This window comes from Phlebotomus papatasi, chromosome 2 (assembly GCF_024763615.1).
Source record: "Phlebotomus papatasi isolate M1 chromosome 2, Ppap_2.1, whole genome shotgun sequence".
Lineage (NCBI taxonomy): Eukaryota > Metazoa > Arthropoda > Insecta > Diptera > Psychodidae > Phlebotomus > Phlebotomus papatasi.
In genome coordinates, this window is record NC_077223.1 from 67123837 (window position 1) to 67146270 (window position 22434).

The window sequence follows — 22434 nt, forward strand, 5'->3', positions numbered from 1 at the left end:
AGTATTTTGAATGCTAAAAGGTTACATAAAGCAACTAGAGATAACTTTCCTTAAAGAAAATCTCGGTAAAATTATAAAAAATTCAATGTAAAATGTTTTTTGAATCTCGAGAGCTTTTTCAAAAGCTTTCTCAAAAGCTTTTTCAAAGGTCAAAAAAATCAATTAGGCTTCCAAAATTCGAATTTAGATTATTTTAGGCAAAATTGGTAGATTCCCTAAAACCAAAAACCGTTCTGAAGTTAAAATGTCTGTTTTTTTTAGACAAAGGAAACACGGATTTTGACCTGGACTTATCCTCCTTTATTACTACACAAACGACGTTTCGGAACTTTATGGCTCCTTCTTCAGGTATGTAAGTAACTATGGGAAAAGGGGGGTCAATACAAATTTTCACTACACTGTATTCACAATTGGACGAGATGGACATCACAATGGTCAGAACGATCAAAATTATCGTTCTGACCTTTGTGATGTCCATCTCGTCCAATTGTGAATACAGTGTAGTGAAAATTTGTAGTGACCCCCCTTTTCCCACTAGTTACTTGCATACCTGAAGAAAGAGCCATAAAGTTCCGAAACGTTGTTTGTGTAGTAATAAAGGAGGATAAGTCCAGGTCAAAATCCGTGTTTCCTTTGTCCAAAGTTCAACACTTGACCGATCTTAAGCAGCAATGTCTTTTTTTTTATTAAAATAATCAAAACCTTCTCTAAACTCCTTAAAATACTCTATATTTGCAGTTCTTTTTTTATTCGCCAATTGAATTTTCAAAAATTTACCATAAGTCCATTTTTAATCAAAACTGAAAGATTGTGGGCTTTTCAAAAGGCTCATAAGTTCCAACAAAAGGCCTTTCAAACCTTTTAATCTCCTTTTTAGAGTTCTAAAATTACCGTTTGGTTTACTTTTTTAATTTATTGAATATGGTGCACAGTGGGGCGGAGTGCAATGGTCCCTATCTGCCGCTTCCTCTCCAGGACCTTGCTAACATATAGGACATATAGGACAATCTGAGGTGGTATGGTAACTTTTAGATACTATCGAATCGTAGTATCGATAAATCTGTATCTCGTAGATTTAGTGAATGCCGGATTTTTAAACATTATTGAAACATTTATTGTTCCATTCAAGGGCCCATCAAGCCTAATAAGAAGCGAAGATATTTTTCACTTTTCCTTGTAAAAATTTTGCAGATATTGCACCGCGACTTAAACAAATTTACTCGTAGTTCTTGTATTATTTCGGCGAGCATTATGAAATATGTATTTTTAGATAGGTTTAAATGCACAATTTCGAAATATATCAGACTGATAAGTCAATTCTCTTGAGGAAAAAAGTTGCCAATAGTCTTCAGTATGCAAAAACGTATGGAAAAATGAAATGTCGAGAGGCCCCTGGTTCCATTCTTAAAAGAATGTAATTTTTTATAAATATTTATCAGTTACAAACGGTGCAGCTATCATTTTAATTTTCAGAATCGACATTGATATTAATTTAAACATACCCTAATATTCATAGTAATTTCTAAGGCGACTATTGGCAGCTGAGTAAACTTTCCTTTTCAAGGAGTTACCTCAAATAAACGGTCTTAAGTAGAACAAGTGAAAAGACAAAAATTTTATTTAGTTACTAACTTTATTCATATGTCAACTATTTATCTAGATGTCTTGTATAATCATGAATTACTGTATAATGAAATTTTCTATCAATTATTTTGCTATATGATATCAATTTTTTCTGAAGGGAAAAATAAACAAATTGCAAAAGATTCAATCACAATGCACAAAAAGATTATACCAAATTTAAATGAAGGAGGATAAAGAAAATAAATCTCTCCAACTGTAAAAATAAAAGAGCGAAAATTTTCAATCCAACTGAAATTGCGTGTAATTGACCACAAAAATAAAGCACAATTTAATTTTCTTGTGTGTTTACCTGGCACACAGCAATACAAACATGAGCATTTTGTAACATCATTTGACCATGAAATCATTTTTTTTCTTCTTATATGAATATTTTTCTCTACTTTTCATTAGTCTTTTGATTGTTTATGGTTTTTCATCTTATCAGTTGAGAGTTAAATATTATGCAAATTATACGTGATTTTCATTTTTTTTTTGCTTTCTTAGAAATATTCTAGCAATTTTTTACCTATTTATTTCCTAATATTCATCTATTTTTTCATTTTTTTTCTTTTTAAATTATCGTTGTAGAAGTTTGACTTTTGCAAGATTTTCTCTATTCTCAAAGGGAGATTTTTTTTTGTTTTTAAAAAGTGAAAAATTTGTTTCTTTTATTACGATGGTACAGGAATTTTTTCCAATGAACACATTTTCAAGAATGGAAAGGTTTTCTTTTTTGTTTTAATTTTTTTACTTAAAGAAGGTCAGTTTGTTTTACTTTAAATCTTCCACGAATTTCTTGCTTCATTTTGCTCACTCAGAGGTTTTCTAATCGTTTTTCTTTTTACTTCTTTGTTTTGCTTCCATCTTACACATTTAAACACATCCAATTATGATTCCTTTTTTTATTATTATTTAATATTTTTTTGATTATTACTATATAATGATTGACGATATAATTTTTTAATATTAATGACATTTTCTCGCATATTTAATTCAATGTATGTGATATTTTAGTAGCTTAATACTTGTATCTCATTTTTTTCATATTTTTATGGAATAGTTTCTATCATTTTCTCATCAAAATTCACATTAAAACACTATTATAAAAAGTATAAATATGTAAAAATTTCAGTGTCTTCTATTTTTTTTTCATTAGTTAATATCTCGTTTATTTTTGTATTTCTCAGTGAGTGTTGTGCCTCGTGAGAAGTGTCTTCACACGCTTTTTTTTGCTTAATCGTTTTCATGTTTTGTTTTTAAAGATTTGAGGTGGTTTCAATTTATCAAATAATTCAAGTACTTGGTGTATTTGGACATAAAAGCAAGACTGAAAATATACAAATTGTTTTTTTTTGCCTTATTTACCTTATTAATGTCTAAATATTGCGGGAAAGTAAAAATATTTACTTGTAAAGTTTTTTTTTTATTAGACATTCACTTAACATCTTTTTTCATTTAATACTTGTTTCACTTGTATCCTTAGGAATAAATTTTACAATTACTCTCACTTCATCTTTTGCTGTTTCGTCATCAAGAAAGGGCACAAAAGAAATACAATATAAATTTTATACGAGCTTTATAAACAGATAAATTCACAAATTTCAATATAAAGTGCGCCGCAGAGAAAGAAAATCTCTGACAATATAGAAACATTAATTTTCGAGCTTATTTTGATCGTCAATTTAATTTTTTTTCTTTGCTACATTACGAAAGGAGCACTCGAAAATATTTTTTTAAATATATATTTCTTTAAATTTTACTTTAAAATCTTTTATGATCTCAGCGTCTTTAGGAAATAATTTAACTACAACATCTTTCATCAACTAAATTACTTTAAAAAGTCAATAACAAAGATTCTCCAGTAATACTACGTATTAATATCTCTCATTACATTTAGTTTAAACTTATCTTTAAGATGCATTTTTTTTAAATAGAATTTGATTAAATCGCCTTGTTGGTCATTTATAGGCGTTCTGTCACGTAAACCTTTGCCGTTGCTGGAGCATTTGATCGTCTGACGGCGAAACAAACGAGGATTCCAAGAGCAATGAGAGTAGCTCCGAGAGAATTCAGAATGATTCCTTCCTCACCCCAATTTGAGTAGTTATCCCTAAAAAAAATGAGTATTTTCATTAAGATTCAACCTAAATGATTTTTTTGGTAGAGTCATACTTGAGCTTGAAGATTGCCTTCTCTGTGATCCCGGATACGCATGTGGCGATGGCCAGCATGAAGTTAGCGAGCCCAAAACTAGCATGAATGGGCACCATGGCAGCTCGACACGAGTAAGTAGCATCTTCGCAGCACAACAGGACCAGAAAACTACATAAAAAACAGAAAAAAGTAAATTAATTATTTAATACAAGGGGAACATATTAGGGTGAAAATGTGTACACCACTTCCAGACACTTCCACAATTTATATAAAAGAGCTCTTCACACTTCCAGCATTTCGGAAAACTCCCGAAAAAGCTGCAATACTACCGACATTTCTTACACTTCATGCAATTCTCATACTTAACAATCAATAATTTATTTAATATTATGAAAAATCTATTAAAAAAATTCTCAAGAAATTTAATTTTACGTATATATATTTTTTTAATATTTTGTTTTATATTTTTATTTTTTTGCATCAGATATTCTTCAAATTAATCAAATTGAAAATCATCCTTCAAATTTTTATTTCTTCATGCCTGCAATCCATAAATATTATTCATGCATTTCAAAAACAAATTTATTAAATATTGTATCAAAAATAATTATTTTCCAAAAGTTGAACATTTTTTATCGGCTAAAACTTTTTTTGTTACGTTTGAAAAAATTACTTAAGTTACTCTGAAAAATAGATCATCCGACAGGATAGCGGTCAGATCAGTGAGATGTCTCTAACTGTGTTATCACACTTGCACATTAAAATTTTAATATGATTCACATTAATTGTCGCTGGTAAGAGTTCAAATGTGTAATTTGTGTGTTTAAATCATTTTATATTGAAAATTTGACCTATTTGTTGATAAAAAGGTAGACTTGGCCCACAAAATTTGACATAAATTGATTTATAGCATTAATGCGAAAAATTAATGCGATTTTCACTTTAATTTTTTAATGTGAAAAATATTTATGCTTTAGGTAAATTTAAACTTATTTTTGCAGGCCAAGTCCACTTCTTTATCAATAAATAGAGAAATCCCAAATATTAAGTAACTCAAAGACACAAATAACATATTTGGACGCTCACAAGCGACAATTAGAGTGAATCACATTAAAATTTTAATGTGCAAGTGTGATAACGCCGTAAGGTTACTCTTAAAACCCCATGCATCACCACGATCTTACTTCATTGCTGTTATCCCCAAAGACTTCATACCCGTTTAAAAACAGCACGAGATCCGGAATTGGATAGACAAGTCTTTGCTTAAAGACCCGTAATACAGTTAATACAGTTCCGACAGTTCTCCATTCTCCTTATTCTTTCCGTGAAAAAATGTGGCACCTATGTATCGAGCTTTTAAATACATCCAAGCTTTTCTAAATAGCGAAATACTATCGAATTATTGTTTTCCAAAATCTTGATAATCTCTTCAATTCGATAATTTTTTCCACTCGAATACTCACAATATTGTCATTAATCTTAGAGACCGTTTAAAGTAAAGTAAATCTTTTCAATAATTATATCCTTATATCGAAATTTTCTAAGCCATTCTTCAATCAATTAAACACGATCTAAATAAAGCCCCAAAATGCTTTCTTTGTGGAAGTCCATCACTTAGGCCTTTCCAAAATTCGACTAACATTAAATACTACAAAGGTACCTTTTCGTTCCTTACGTATTTTATAAAAGTCCTTCAAAGGACATATCGCTCCTTGGAAATTACAAGGAGCCAACTAATTTTCGGACATTTTTCGGGAGACAGCATGAAAGATTCAAGTTTGTGTAAATAAGTATCTCAATTTAATGACTGAACAAAAACAATTTATTTCTTTTCTATTTGTATGAGCACTAATATAAACATCGAAACTTTTATATTTTTACCTTTTAAAATATGCTTTTTAATGAGTTAGCTCCTTGTCGTTCTAAATTATTTGCAAATTTTGCTGGAATTAGAATGACAAGGGATCAACTTGCTTGAGTTAGTCCCCTGTTTCACAAAAATTTGAACGATGAATATATTTTGAGCCCCTTTACTTCAAACAAAATTATGCAAGTAATCAAAAAGATTAAAATTTTGAAAAACTTTTCTAATACCGAAATTTAACAACATATATCACCTGAAAATTTATTAAATTGTCTTTCTAAATGCATTAGAATCTCAAAATCGCAAAAAAGTGAGTTGACCCTTGTAATTTCCAAGGAGCGATAACGACTAATTAGAAAGATACTCAGCATTAGGGGGATGTAAGACAATATATGCTTACCAGTAAAAGCAAAAAAGTAAACATAAATGCTGGAGGAAACCTACGGGATACTCTTTAAGTTTAAGTTACAATAGCTACTCCTTAAGCTATAATAAATTTTAGCGTTATTTACTCCGAATTATTATCATAACCGAATTTGTAAAATGTTAAAAAAAACTTTTTCGGCCACTCGATTTTAAAATCTGAGCTAAAAGTAACGTATAGTCTGCAAAATTCGGAATTAGACAGAGATGACTTTATTTTCGGACACTCCCACTTCCAAAGACTTCCAAGAACTTCATTTTCAGTTGTACACCACTTGTGACCCTAATATCTCCCCCTTGATTTTATAACCAGATATTGGGAATTAATAAACCAGAATAGAATTGATTGATTCGACCGTCAAATTGGGTTAAAAATTATCGAAAAGGTCGTAAACTTTACAACTGAGACATGAAGAACAAAAGAGAAATTATTTATTTATTTATATTTATGCTATTCTTTATTTTTTTTTTAATTTTCATTGTTCTGGTAGATGTTACCCCTTTAAAAGGGGTTAGGTTTAGCAATTTCCTAAAAAAAAATTTATGCAATAACATAACATATTAAAAATATTTTCCGAAAATATCAAGCCATTCGGATTTGAATTGTTGGAGGATATAGCCAAGGATATAGCCTTAGAAAATTTATGTAGCTGTGAGCGTCTAATCGGAAACTTTAATTTTAATAGGCTTGATAGTTAGATTCAAGATAAGTTTGAGGTTTTCATTGCAATTTAGTTATTATGAGGATTGTCTCATTTTGACTGAAAAAATATTACCTTGAAATTCAAACAAATATCTTGAAATAAAGATTTTTTTAAACGTGGCATAGCCTAATAAATCGATCGAATAAGCACTTTGAATTACATTGCAGTAGAAATAGTTTAGATGTCCAACTATTTCTACTGCAATGTAATTTGTAGTTAATTTATCCAAACAATTAATAATTTGTGAATTCAAAATTTCTAAATCACGTGTATTCTGCAAAGTCTGAAGTACTTTATCACCTTTCAGTCATCTAATAACTTTTCCCACAACTCATATAACTTTTCCTAATAAATTGAGAAAATCAAAGTGAATTGGGGTGAATGAAAATTAAACACGATGTAGCGTTAATTTAAATTCAACTTGAAAATACCAAAATATTACGATGTTCCATGAAATTCCATTCATACATGAACGGCATATTCTTCAAGAACACAAATTCAGCATAATACTCAAAATGTGGTAACAATTCCAGAGAATAACGTCCCCCATCCCATATGTTTAAATTAACCAACTGGAGCAATATGTCCCTCCATGAAAGATTAAGAAACTTTAAAATGTTTATTGTCGAATTGTCAGAAGAATCTTGGTGGAATTGTTAAATTGAAAATCTTCTGGTAATCCCTTGAAAACTCACCTGAAGAATCCCACAACGAATTGTGTAGCAAACAGTCCCATTGTGACAAGTCCGAGCCACGAGTGGAGTGAGTAGAAATTGGGAATTGGTGGATTAGCAAGATTGTGCGAGTCGAGGACGGCCAGGAAACCGATGACAACACATGGGACAGCACAGGCGTGGAAGAACATATGCAGAAGTTTCACATAGATGTGTTTGAGGCAGCGGCAGAGACGATAGAGGAGGATGGCTGTTGGAATAAGAATGTTATTCTCTCCCTATTTTCTCGAGAAACCCACAAAAGCAAAAAAAGTATATCATGATGTACTCACAGAATCCAGAGAGGGTGATGAAACCGGCTACCATGAGAACCGGATGTAGATTGAATTGCTTCTGGGGATCCTCTGACCACGCAAAGCCACCACCATGCTGGACGGCCCAGTAGATGACGAGCACGAGTGCACCGATGAGGAAGATTGTGGACAGAACAACCACAAGGATGTATTCAAACCATGAACCGCAGCTCCACGAGTTGTCTGCATCATCATCGTATCGTCTTGAAGATGAAAGATAATTTGTTAGTTTCAGAAAATTTTCAGATAGTTTTAAATGTCAAGGAAATTTGGTGAAAATGCTGAAGATTCTTTAAGTTTTAAACAATTAATTAACAGTTTGAAATGGGCTAAAGAAAAATACCACGAAGAAATACTCTTTATAGATACTCTTACTTCCTCGTCGCGGTTTTCTTTTTCTCTTTAACTATCTGAAGTATTGAGGAAATTTCAAATTTCCAATTCTAAATAAATCCATTGAATCCTAATTGATTATAAAGCCATTTAGAGGAATAATTTAGTTCCATATCGTTGTTACTTTAAGTACAAACTTGACCGCAATACGACCTAAAATGTCAAGAAGGTAATCAACATAGAGATCTACTTCATTACACTTTGCGTTATGCATAACTTTTACGATTTAATTCATAAAATTTGTTATATATTTTACAGAAAACATTATTTGCAACAAAATTATCTTGAAAATTGTTGTTTTCCATGTCCAAATTGTCAGTTTGAGTATCTCCTCTCTTACAATTCATTGAAATATCCTTAACGAATTAGAATTATTTTCTAAAAATTCAATTTAAAGTGAAAGCCCTGACGGAGTGCCCTGAATTATATTAAAAACCATTTGAAGGAAATTGGAGAACTGAAAGTGCCACCTATTTTGCATTTCATGAGAGCGAACCGTACACGGCGACGGATGCTCACTCACTGAAGACTGGGGACAGTTATCCACCAATAACAGCCTTAAAACAATCTTTCTGCACCCATAAGGATGGTAAGGCTAGGGCGTTCCAGAGGAATAAAGAATAAGGATTGGTGGGCTACGACCATTAACTGGGTTGACATATATTGAATAGGCCGAACGCTCTACAAAGTATAGAAAAATAACGTAACACGCAAAAAATATTCTGAATATTAGAAATTTTACAAATTTTGAGGGCACTATACTTGCATCGTTTATTAGCTGTTTTCTGTCATTGTGGAATGAATTAGCAAAAAATACAAATACAAAATAAAAGCCATTTTAATATCGAAGAGGCAACCGAAAACTCCAAATTGGCAACCTACGTTGTTTTGAAGATATCTCGTGAAATGTTTACGAAAACAGGAAAAAAATTACACTAAAACTGATCGCATTTGTTTGGATGGCGATCTGCTCATGTGGACGTCAGAGCAAGGCGTTCTTCATGCAGGGCAACATGAACTCTTCAATTTATATCACGGAGTGCCTCCAAAAACGCCTGTTGCCTCTGTACAGATGCCATGACATACCCTCGATCTTCTGGCCAGATTTGGCGTCGTGCCATTACTCAAAAGCCACCAAAGAATGGTACAAGAAGAACGACATTCGTTATGTACCCAAGGAGATGAATCCGCCAAACACTCCAAATCTCCGTCCATTTGAAACATATTAGGCTATTATCAAATACGATCTAAAGAAGAAGGCTAAACGCGTCGAGAACAGCGAGGACTTCAAGAAAAAAATGGAATGAAACAAGCAAAAACCATGGTGATGATCTTGTACAGACCTTGATGGGAGGACTCAAGAAGAAAATTCGAAATTTCGTCAATCAAATACTTGAATAAAAAAAACTAATATATTTAATAAATCCTCAATGAATGAGTTTTAAAAAATATTTTTCTTTTTTTAATTATTATGTAGACTTCATTTTTAAAGCATTATTCTTGGGTGCAATCTTAACGTGCACACGCGTTATGGCTTAGTTCCACTTAAACATAGGACAAAAATCCCAATTTCAAAGGTGCCCCACTTCCCCCTAATTGACATAATCTTGATTTTATTTAACACTAAACCTACCAAAACCTGGTCAAATTGACCGGTTTAAAAACTTTTTAAAATTAGCACGTATTTAAATAGGGGAGACTGGGGAGGTTTGGGACAGGGGTAGTGTGGGACAAGGCGATTTTTTCAATTAATTTTTGAAATAAATGGGATATAACCATTACTGTGTCGTAGGCAATATTAAGATGTATCTTGACTAAAAGAATGGATATACTCAGTTTTATTGTTTTAATTCTATGAACATTTTTTTTAAAAATTGATAAAAATCGTATATTTTGACGTCTCAGTTTTCCTCTTTGTATTTTATATCAGCGATATATAATCAAAACTTTTTTATCTCATTAGGTAGCAGTGTAATCTGGGAACATATTTTTATAAAAGTTTTAGAGATTATACGCTCTTGTTTTTTACATAAAGATTTTAAATACCAAAACTACACGTGGGGATGTTTGGGACACCTGAATGGGGATGAATGGGATGTTGATTTTCGACAAGATTGTAGATGGTATGCAATTGTTTATTGTCAAAATGAAGAGTAATGCCCAGTTTCTACTGGAAATCTCCCTCTTATGCAAAGTTTATCAGAGCAGCAGATTTCTACAGGGACAATTAAACCATCATTGTTTTGGGAATCAATAATTCCTTCTCAGAGGATATTCGATCTCTGCCCAATCTAGTTAAAAACTAGTTTTTTCGAAAATTTCTCGAACAAATTCTCCAGAAAAGACAAGGCGAGAGCTAATTCAGAGAAATAATGAGAAAACAGGTACAATACAGTTGTCGTAAAATCAAACAGGAATCCATCAATGAGTTCAAAACTAAGAGTTGCAAGAAAATCTACTCGCCTGAGGAATTTGATAATCATGATTGCAATATTTAGAATAAAAAGAAAGAAAGGTAGATGGAAAATAAGAAGAAAATACATTAAATAATTGATTGACAATAAATGACTCTACTGTACAAATAAAATTGATATTAATTTCTAAGTGTAAATAAAAGATGAAACATTTTTATTTCTATCAGAAATATTTTTAATCTGGTATTTTAAATTAATTAACTTGTTCCAGTAATACAAATTATGCGAGGAAAAACGCGTCCCAAACATCCCCTTTTGCGTCCCATACTGCCCCACATCGGGGAGGTTTGGGACAAAGCGTCAAGTTAAATGTTTTATCTTCTCCAGGAAAACTCAGTTGTTTTACAAGTTCTATCGAGTACTTTTTATAAAGTCAATACCCATAAGTATGCTATAGACCGCATAAAATTGTAATACACTATCGTGGTTTTTTGGAATAGTGTCTCAAAGTCAAAACATGAAAAAGTGTCCCAAACCTCCCCGGTCTCCCCTAGTACACAGTGTTGATATCAAACTTTATGACTTTCTTAAAATATGCATGTAATATATTTTTCAGTGCTTAAATTATACTTTTTTCTTCATTTCCAAGAAAAATTTGTTGAATACCCCATCCTACCGTGGTCTGTCATTTGACCGAGCGCGCAAGAAAAACGACCAAAAACAGTTGGTAAGATTAGTGTTAATAAATACATTATGTAATACAAATACCGTTGCGGGGGTTTAAGAAATTGGAAGTAATCGTCAAATACTTAATATTCATCATCTTAAAAAATAACAAAGTGTTATATTGAACGTAATCAACAATAAAAAATAACAATAAACTGCATTAAATTAACCTACTTAATAACAAATGATCAAAGTCTTATTCTTGTTCTTTCAAGTTATTTCAACCCTGAAAATTTGCTATAACAATTTCTCTCTAATTAAACATCCATTTGCTGGATTGATAGAATCAAATACAATTTTCTCTTTAAGCTGAAAGCCAACATCTCAAAAAAAAAATTCGCGAAATTTTATAATAGCTATTCTCATCTAAAAAGAATTAAAGAGCTATTACCAAAAATAGTTTTTGTGTCTTAGGAATACACAATAAGTTCTCTTTACAAACATAAATTACTTTCGTCTGCACCAAAAGAGGATAAACATGTTGGTGTATAATGAGAAGAAATTGAAATTTGGGCCAATGAGAATCATCCAGAAAAAAATGAGAACGGAAAGAGGAAGCTTTTTATGTGAGATACTTTATCACCTCAACATGATGGGTACTTTATGTCGATTAATAAATTTTTTCCAAGGGTATATTAAAAAAAAAAGCATCCACAATACAAGCCTTTTGCTTCAGATGAAATTTTCCATTCGAGAAGAAAAATTTTGTGAGATTCTTTGAGAAACAAAATTCACTTTTACGCATAACTTTCCATTTCTCTGGACAATTCCTGGAGCAAAAATTAGAAATTACAACTTGGCACATAAATCTAAAGAGCCAGGTAAATGAACATTGAAATTGAGGTGAAAGAAATTGAATTTCAGACGGTTTTCAATCAACTTTCACCTATAGATGACTTTGCATATAGAGTGTAATTTCTTGTCTTTGAAGGCAATAAGAAATGTTACTAACAAAGCCTTATAAAATACTAAATATCAAAGAGATATTATTGAAATAAAACGCACTTGCAAAAAAAATGCAAATTCTTTTAGCCTTGCAGAACTATTCAATCACTTGCTGGTTTTGCCATTGATTTTATAGTTGAACAGACTTGCCTATTGAATGTAGGAAATATTTTCTAATGTAATTATTCATAATTCAGATTAATCAGTGAACTTGGTCTTAGAACAAAAGAGCAAAAAAAAATTTATGGAATAAAAACATAAAGAAATGTATTTTATCAATTGAAAATTGCTTTCAATAGACGAACCTAACTCTATTCACTTGAAGTCGAGTAGTGAACTTATTTGCTTTACCACTTTGTAGCACTTTTGAGGTACTTGTTCAGGTGAAATCTTAGAAAAAGATTTCACCTGCGAGCTAATCAGTGTATTGACATAAAAATCTGTCGATTAATATGATGGTGGAGATTGGAAAAAAGAACAAAAATAATATCTAAAGTTGTAAGCTTCTTCAGTCACATTCAGTACGTGAGTTATCTCGCTAATTGCTAAAGAGGATGCTGCAGTATATAAAATTTTCTCGCATATATAGATACACAATCTTTTTTCCTCTATTTAATCCACCTTCTGTACTAAAAACCTGTTTTATTATTTTACAAAGTCTCTCCTCTCTATACTATCTCGTCTAATACAACGTATTAAAAAAAAACCAGCCAGACTTTTCTGATATCAGCTTGGGACACAAAAAAAGCCTTTTCTCTCAAACACAATTGAACTTGACATTGATATTTGGTGTTGTGTGGAGAGCAACAATTGTGCGACATCACGAATCATGACAATTTTCAATTTTATTTGCATTTGTGAGGCATTTTCTCTTCATGGTGTTCAGCTGAAAAAATGCTCGAAGCGTCACAATGAACGAACCTGATCACAATTTCAAATATTCCACTGCACCATCCCTAAAATCTTCTCTAATAGAGGAGTGGCCAAGGTAGAATCACTTTGCAGAATGTTCAAAGTTTTAAATTCGAACACGCTTTTCAAAAATTATTTTTGTATTAAAAATTGTCTGCTCTCAAACTTATAAACTAAATCTTCATGTTTTTGAGTTCGAGCATTTGGCAAAGTTTCTTACATTGTATCATAAATTTTTATATTTACCAACTCCAAACCTATATGAACTGATTTATAGATCATTCCAATAATTAAGAACAATTTCACAAGCATAACCCAGATAAAATTTCGACTGGATAATCTTTGATGAAAGTGTCTCGACTTAAGGGATAATGGTGTACTGTATAAGATAATCAATATTATCCATTGATAAATTTCTGTGCATAACCAGATAACCCCTGATATTATTGACCAGTAACTAAAATTTTGCCTTGTCGATCAAAAATATGAAGGTGTCTCGTAGAGGATGGAAATGGTGTGTTGTATAAAATAGTCAGTTTTATCCAATAAATCTCTGGATATTTTCAGATAATTCCTTAAATTATTGGCCTGTAACTATAATTTTGCCCTTACGCTTCAAAAGGTTAATGTATTGGAGGGGAAATTGTCTTGTATAAGATAGTCAGTATTATCCATGGATAAATACCCAAAAATAGCTATGCAATTACTGAAATAAGTAGACAACAACTAGAATATTTCCATATGCTTATATTAGAGAAAAGTTAAGTATTTTGAAATAAAATTGTATATTGCATAAAGGCCTCTACACATTGGGAGAAATTTATGTCATTTGAAGGAAATTCCCTACAGCGTTGTAGGGGAAAACGTCAAATTTCTGTCAAAAACGCAATTTTTGACGAAAATTACTCCCAATGTGTAGACGCCTTAAGAAACAGTAGGGGAAAGTGGCCTGCCTTTGAATGCGGCAGCCTTTGAATACTTCAATTTTTCTCTCATTTTCCTAAGCTAAAATTCCACTTTGTTAATCGAAGTTAACAGAAAATAGTTAATAGTATTAACTATAGTTCACAAAATAGAATTTTTGCATTGAGAAATAAGAGACAAATTGAAACATTCAAAGGCTGCCGCATTCAAAGGCAGACCACTTTCCCCTATTATTAATGGATAAATTTCAGGTATAGGGGAAACTGACGCACCACCGAATACGGGGTAACATCAAACATTGCGGTTTTTTAATTTAAAAATAGAGATCAGTATTCGGTGGTACACCAGTTACCCCTCACAAGATGAAAATTAAAATAAGTAAACAGTAAATAAAATTTAGTCATTCTAATTTTAAAAAATATATCCCCGAATAAAAAAAATGGTATCTTGTACAAGATGTATTTATACATGGATAAATTTCTGGATAAAACAAGATAATTTGTGAAACGATTGGACAGTATCTAAAATTTTGCATTTCTCTTTAGAAAAAATTAAAGTGTCTCTGAATATAGGAAAATGGTATGTTGTATAAGATAAATTTATTTCTGGATAAATGTGTGAATAAAACCAGATAATTGTAGAACTGGAAAGAGAGTAAACTGGTTTAAACTACAAGTGGATTTGGTAATATCAAAATGTGAAAATAGGGCTCAAAAAGTTACTCAACTCATGACGTTTTTTGATAAGAAAAAGATTGGTAATCAAATTTCTTAAATCTAGATAAATTTTTGTCTTTAAAAAATTTAGTTTAAAATTTATTACTTATTTTTATTAAGTTCTGTAGTATTCATAATAAAATAACCTATTGTTTACTTAAAATGTGTTAACTGATTTTTTATGTTGTTATATTGTTATTTTGTTATGATTTTAGTTTATTTTTTAACAATTGCAATTTAAAAAAAAAATGAATTGCGAAAAATCGTTCACGGCGATTACGAAACAGCCCAAAGGGGGAGGTGGGGCTACTTTGAGCTATAGGGTTACGTTAATATATGATTTTTTCATATATTTCTAAAGCAAACTAGTAATAAATAAATGTAGATAGAAATAATGATTCTGTTAGCAATACCAATACGGCAGAATCAAATATCAATTTTTTGAAAACCCCAAGCTGCTGTCTCTTACTGTTTAGCGTTGATTATACCAAAAATCATATAAATTTGATTAATATCATAATTTATTTCTCTCTACAATTTTGAATTCGAGCAACAAACGCTATGGAAAAAGTTTTAATATTACTCAATAGCTCATAATATTCTTCCGATCACCGCAAATGCGCATTAAAGTTAATTATTTTAAATCGCAAAAGAAACACCTCAAAGATAAGTATCAATTAAGTTGGAAACAGCATCATCAAATGTTTTTTTCTCATAAATAATTTGTCAAATGTATTGGAACGAAGTGCAAAATTAATTCACAATTGAACAATTTTCTTCTTGAAGTAGCTATATGCTTGCGAAAAGTCTCATAAACTATTAAAACCATCGATATTATCTACTCAAATTACTCGGTTCATTAGTGGTGAATTTCACCACACGAATTAAATCTCAATCAATTGGACTTTTATGAAGTTTTCTCTCATTATCAAAGCATAATCACCTATCTTTTTTCCTCATAAACTTTTGAGGGAAAACTCTCTCTGGGTATAAGGTCAGTCTCATCTTCGTGAAATTGCATTTAAGGCAAATACTTGATGAGGAGATAATGAGACAAATAACTTTTGATAAAGCAAATAAACGAATTGATGTTAATTGAGAAACTCCAAAATTTGCGTAAGAATAACTTTTCAATGAGTTAAGCAAATTTTAGCGTACGCTTGGCAAAATGGTGTGTGGTGTAATCCTAAAACAAATTTAAATATACTTCAGTGCTCTTGAATGGTGTTTAAGAACCATCTAAAATGTAGAATAAGTGGTTAATAAAACTTTTGAAAAATCAGAAGGGAGGATCTTGCAAATTATTAATTAATAGTTATGTTTTAAAGTTGTCTGAATCCTCTAACGAAGATAACAATGTACCTAATTAAATTCATAAAACAATTTAAATTTAGATTTAAATGCGAAAAAGTGGGACAAGCTCATTCAATACGTTTGGGAACTAAATCATTAGAAATTTTGATTTCACGAAATTTTCTGATCTTAATGGCACCGGCATTACCTCCTAGATCAGGAAAATTTCATGAAATCTAAATTCACATCTCATTTTTCTCAAAAGCTTTTTAGATGACTATTCTACTTTATCGCACACTTCTACTTCCTTCGTACATCACCCAATTCATCATCAATTCAATTCAGTCCAATTTTGAGTGCGATAGAATGGGATAGAGATATGCAAAACGCTTCTAAAAGAACAGGATGTGAAATTTGATTTCACTAAATTTTCCTGATCTAAAAGGTATGTCCGTAGCATAAAGAATTAAAAAATAATTTTAAATAAGTAACCTCTTGTCCCACACTGAGAAAAAAAGAGGGTGTGATTAACTTTTTTTCCTCATAACTTTAACACCTTTTAGGGCTTTTAGGTGTAAAAATATATCAACATTTTTTAATGTTAATTTTACACTTTTCTAAGGGTAAAATTAACATGAAAAAGGGTAATTTTAACCCCGAATACACCTAAACAGGGTAATATTTACACCGATTTATGGATCAATACTGTAGGATAAAATTAACATTTCCGGAATGTTATTTTAACTTTTTCGGATTTCTCTCAGTGTAGGACATGAATCAACTTTAAAGGGCTAATTTCATAACAGATAATTATACAACGCAATACAACTTAAAGGTTATAAACTTCATGACCTAATATCATTTTTGTCCGTATTAATTTATGAATTTATTATTTTATTTATAATAATCTGAATTAATGGCACTCATTCTGTCGTTTGGGTTCGAAGTAATGAATATTTCACTCTCACACTAAATCGAAATTTAAATTCAGAATCTAAATTGCTATATTAAATTAAGCTGAAGTTATATCGATTCAATACAGCAATGGCAATTAGTGGCAAACCGAATGCTAAATTCTTGTTTGACAGAAATTGTAAAAGGAAAAGTTAATTAATTTAGTGAAAAATATAAAATCTTTATGACGAAAACAAAGGATAACCAGTAGGGGAATTCTGTAACCGTCTGACATTGTCATATGACAAATTTAGAATTTTTATGTGTTAAATTCGGGAAAAGTAAATCCAAAATGGAATTCATATTAATTAACGAGAGCTTTAGAGAGCTCCTTGCAATAGCGATTTGAAGTTTACTGGTCTTTAATATTGTCCTGTTCCCAAATTTACCATCAAAATTTTTCATATGACAATGTTATATCGTTACAGAATTCGCCTACAGGTCTGCGATTTACTGTTCACTATGACTGCCAATCAGCCAATTTTTGAGGACTAATCGAGCTAAATCAACCGATCTGACGATTATTATGGAGACTAATCGTCACATTCAGTCAATCATGGAGTATGTTTAAATTAATCAATTAATATTCACTAAATTAATTTAAGTTAATTAATTTAGTGAAAAGTATAGTATCTATTTAGTGAAAGCAAAGGATGTACAGGTCTGTCATTCACAGTTCACACCGGTAAAAATAAAAGGGTCAAATTGACCCTTTTCCAAAGGATGGATCATATTTGACTCTTTGAAAGGGTCACCAGGTACCCTTCGAAAGGGTCACGGTTTTGACATCTATTTAATTCCGGAATAAACGAATAAAAAACAATGAAAAAGTGATCTTTGGTGTTCGCTCAGATGAGAGAAATATGATATCAGTAATAAGTTTACAATAAAATATGATTATTCGTGATAAATGTGCATACTAAATTTCAAGAGATACAAAAGTGAACCTTTCAAAGGGTCAAATACGATCCATCCTTTTGAAAAGGGTCAATTTGACCCTTTTATTTTTACCAGTGCACTATCACTATCATAGAGACCTATCACTATCATAGATATCACCCGATCATAGAGACTAACTGATGTCGATCAGTTGATCTACCGATTATGAATACTTACTAGCACGATCAGCCGATTACGGAGACTGATCGACACGAATAACCAATTATGGAGATTGATTGTCGCATTCAGCCGATCATAGAGTCTGATTAATTAATTATTTTTAATAGTTTAATTTAATTAAATTAATTGAGTGAAAATTATAGTAACTGTTTGGCGAAAGCAAAGAGTAAACAGATCTGCTAATCATGGTTCACTGGATGCTGATCAGCTGATCATAAGGACTGATCAGCGCCGATCAGTCGATGATACAGATTGATAGAAGTCGATTACTTGATCTGCCGATTATGAAGACTGACTGGCGCGATCAGCCGATTATGCAAACTGAGCGACATGAACAACCGATTATGGAGACTGATAGTCGCATTTAGCCTGCGTGCCCGTGATCTGCCAATCATGGTTCACTATGGATGCTGATCAACTGATCATAAGGACTGATCAACGCCGATTAGTCTATGATGGAGATCGATCAAAATCGATTAGGTAATCTGATCCTCCGATTATGAAAACTGACTGAGACTGATTGTAGCGTTCAGCCGATCATAAAGTCTGATAAGTGTCGATCAGCCGATCTGTCACACTTGGCTCGCTAGCTAACCATATTTAATCACCCCCGGATGTAGTAATTTGATTAACTGAATTTATATCTTATGCAACAAAAACTATTTAGAGGCAAATGTAATTTCTCCAAATTAAAATGATTGGTCTCCTGCATAGGTTTGTTTCAGAATTGAGGGGTAGTAAAATTTCAAGAGCACTGACACTTATAAAAAATAAGTGATGTAATATATTTAGTCAAAATAATTTTCAGTCCGCATTTATGTAAATTTGCAAGAAATTATCAGTCTTCTTTTCAAAAAAATGTATTCTCAGGATCATCTTCAATAAATTCAAATTAAGAAAATCAACTATCACAGACATAATTAATACTGCAGGTTTCTTGCGTCAACTAAAGCGATTAATTTGATGTGTTAAATATTTTTATTGAAAAGTAAAATTATATGCTTTGAAAGACCTCTTTTAAACCTCAGAACGAATTGTATTTCGTAAAATCTCAAATTTACTTCCTAAAATAAGATGATTACAAAGTTGTGGACTTTCCCGCCATTTTCATGCTACCAATGACAATATTTTTTCTTTCAAAAAGTTTAAAAGTTAGTTGGAAAGTGTGTGTTGAGTGTCTGCTATTAACTATACATCATCAATTTAGCAAGATGTATATTTTTTTTTATTTTTTAAACAATTAAAGACAATTTTAATTAAAAAAGTAATTTGCGGGTACCCAGCCCATGAAATTGCAAATCGTGATCAATGATCATCTATTGGACTGCAGAAATTGAGTGTCTCTCAGCACTGAGATAAACATTGACTTTTTGCGTAATCCCCACAAAATGGAGCTACTAAAGTCAATATCTCAATTAATAGGTGAACAAGTGTTTATATCTAGATGTAGTGTATCGTCGGAAAAATCCCACAAATGAACTCTGAAATGTATCTCCCCCGGATAATTGGTATTGGTAGCAATTTCCTCTCATCTGTTGCTTTTCGTGGGCAACTCCTTGCAAAATCCCATGAATCGAGCATCTAATACATCCATTTGGATTGGGCGCGTCCGTTCACATGCTGTAAATGCCAATAATTAATTGCCGGAGCGCATTTAATACAAGATAGACGACACTCACGTGTCCCATATATACTCCACAACATGAGGGAACCATCTGTATGGAGTTTCCATGAATGGAGAGAAAAAAGGGAAAAGAGCCCCATGAGATCGTATTACATTTCTTCAGCACTTGTTCAAATATTTTTCTGGGTGGCAAAAGTGAATGCATTTGTTGGCTAATTTTAATGACTTTCAGACTCACAATTCCGGGTATGACCTTTTGGCATTTTATTCACTGGCACCACTTGCGTTTCTCTCTCACGCCGCAATGGGTCAATTGATTTAATTCGATGCCACACTGTGCAAATATTGCTGGTGCAAATAGGGTGTCTCATTTGGTGACATTCACCACAAACATTGCACACTATTTGTGATACAACAAAATATCTGTGTATGACCTATGTTGTGACATACACAGCATACAGCGGCCGCTAAAATAATAGATGCTCTGGGGTGAAGCACCGTTAAATGAAAAGCAAATTTAAACTACCGTAGATGCGGGTGGCTTTATCTCCGCCCTGATGTTCGTAAGTATTTCTTTGATTCTAGTACTTAAGGATGATCTTCACAGATCGTACATGGTAAATGGCGATCGGTAAAGAATATTTAAGTCCTAGAAATAAAGAAAAGCTTATGAACAGCAAGAGCCGGGGGGTAAATTCACATTCATCTACGATAATTCTAAGTTTTGATCCATCAATTTAATTCACTTGGTCCAACTGCTATTATTGTTTCTTAATTCTACAAATGAAGTGACTAAATTATAGTTAAATGGACTATTTTAGTCACAAGTGGTAAAATTGATAGCATCGGAACAAGTATAGTGTTTTGATGCTTTAGAAAAATGTCCTACAAAATGTTCACAAAAATGTCCAAAGGAGCGATTGTGTTGAACTCCTTGCCAAAATTTTATATCAGTTAAGCAAGAAATACAAAAACAGAAGTGCCGTATATTCCTCCAATTTAATTTTTGTGGCTCCTTCCGACTGACTCTATTATTTTAGTGTCTACTGTATTTCACATTTTCAGCCAAATTACGTGGAAAATTAAATAGAAAATCACAATGTAAACCGTATTTCCAGGGAAGTGACTAAATTAAACAACTAAATTTAATAATTCAATAAGTCCCGTCACCAAATAATTGAGACAGTGAGTCGCCAGTGGTGATACAATCGTCTGATATACTTAATTATGTAGAGTGAATTCATCTATATTTGCTCAAAATAGACAAAAATCTAGCCTTGTCCCCTCAAAAAATTCATTGTTGGCATGAAGGTAGCTAAATGCGTGATAGTTGGTAATTGTCCATTTGCATCGAAGCTCTCCAATTGCTCAGTTAATTGCAAAAGCGTGCAGTATTCAATATTTGTAATTTAGACCATTTTTTTGTGCTAACATAAAGTGCAAGTTAGTGATTGTACCCTTTGGGGCAGATATTCCATTATAGATTTCTGTGCCAGAAAAGTGCTCTTGGGCGACACCCAAGAGTCCGATGGAATAATAAAAAAAAAAGAACCTGCAGATATTTCTCTTGGCAGCAAATTGACCGTTTCTCCAAGACTGTGTCATTGATTCTCTCATTTTAAATTGATTTTAATTGCACAATTGCCATCCATGAGTCATTTAATATAAAATTAAACGGAGTTATTTGCAGATGCTGATCTTGTATTTTTTTTATACCCAAATAACAAAATATGTACAAAAGAGTGAATAGGCAGAAACACATTACAGGGAGTTCCGGTTTAAGCGAAAACGGACTGAAAGAATTTGATATAAATTGCCTACGATTGGGAGATAATTTATAAAAATCGTTTTTGAAATTCCCATAAATGTATGCAAATATTTTTCACGCTATAAAAATTGAAATTTACTTCATACGAACCTTACAAAAAACTACCTGAGAATGGGTTGAACAATTGACGCTGAAAATGATTTCATATATCACGGCGTTTCCGTCACTTAATCCACAGGTATCTCCTACTAGTATACAATTTTTCTGTGTTATACGAGTAAATTCGCAGCATCTTTTTCGGCTAGAGAATTTTTTTCAAAGCAGAACTCCCTGTATCCTTGCGCAAAGGTCTTATAATATGTCGTAATAATTATATTAGTTTTTCCAAAGAAAAAGAAAACTTATTAGAAGTGAACAAAATTACGAAATTCTTACGTTATTTTTACGTTTATGATACAATGATCTCACGTTAACATTATTTCATTGGGTATAAATTTTAGAACATGATTCCTGAGAAGAATTTTTGTTAAATAATGTATGATCGCAATTCGTTACATCACTGAGAAAAAAAGAGGCTGCGATTAACTTTTTCTCGTCATAACTTTAACACTTTTCGGGTGTAAAAATATATCAACATTTTTTAATGTTAATTTTACACCTTTTGAGGGTAAAATCAACATGAAAAAAGGGTAACTTTAACCCATAATACACCTAAAAAGGGTAATATTTACACCGATTTCGGGTAAATACTGCAGGGTAATATTAACATTTCCGGAATGTTATATTAACTTTTTCGGATTTGTCTCAGTGATATAAAATTTGAACAAAATTTTACGAAACACTTACGTTAT

At 31.8% G+C, this 22434-nt stretch overlaps 1 protein-coding gene across 2 annotated transcripts in view; it reads right to left on the bottom strand.

Moving 5' to 3' along the window:
* Window positions 1-1614: 1614 nt before the first annotated feature.
* The window catches only part of LOC129803937 (plasma membrane ascorbate-dependent reductase CYBRD1), a 62040-nt gene continuing 41220 nt past the window's right edge, over window positions 1615-22434 (bottom strand). For both annotated transcript variants that reach the window (XM_055850821.1, XM_055850822.1), the window contains 4 exons: window positions 7775-7998; window positions 7464-7692; window positions 3796-3945; window positions 1615-3733 (listed from right to left, as the gene is read on the bottom strand). In XM_055850821.1, coding sequence (XP_055706796.1) covers window positions 3586-3733; window positions 3796-3945; window positions 7464-7692; window positions 7775-7998 — 751 coding nt within the window. In that variant the 3' untranslated portion in view covers window positions 1615-3585. The remainder of the gene's footprint in view (window positions 3734-3795; window positions 3946-7463; window positions 7693-7774; window positions 7999-22434) is intronic.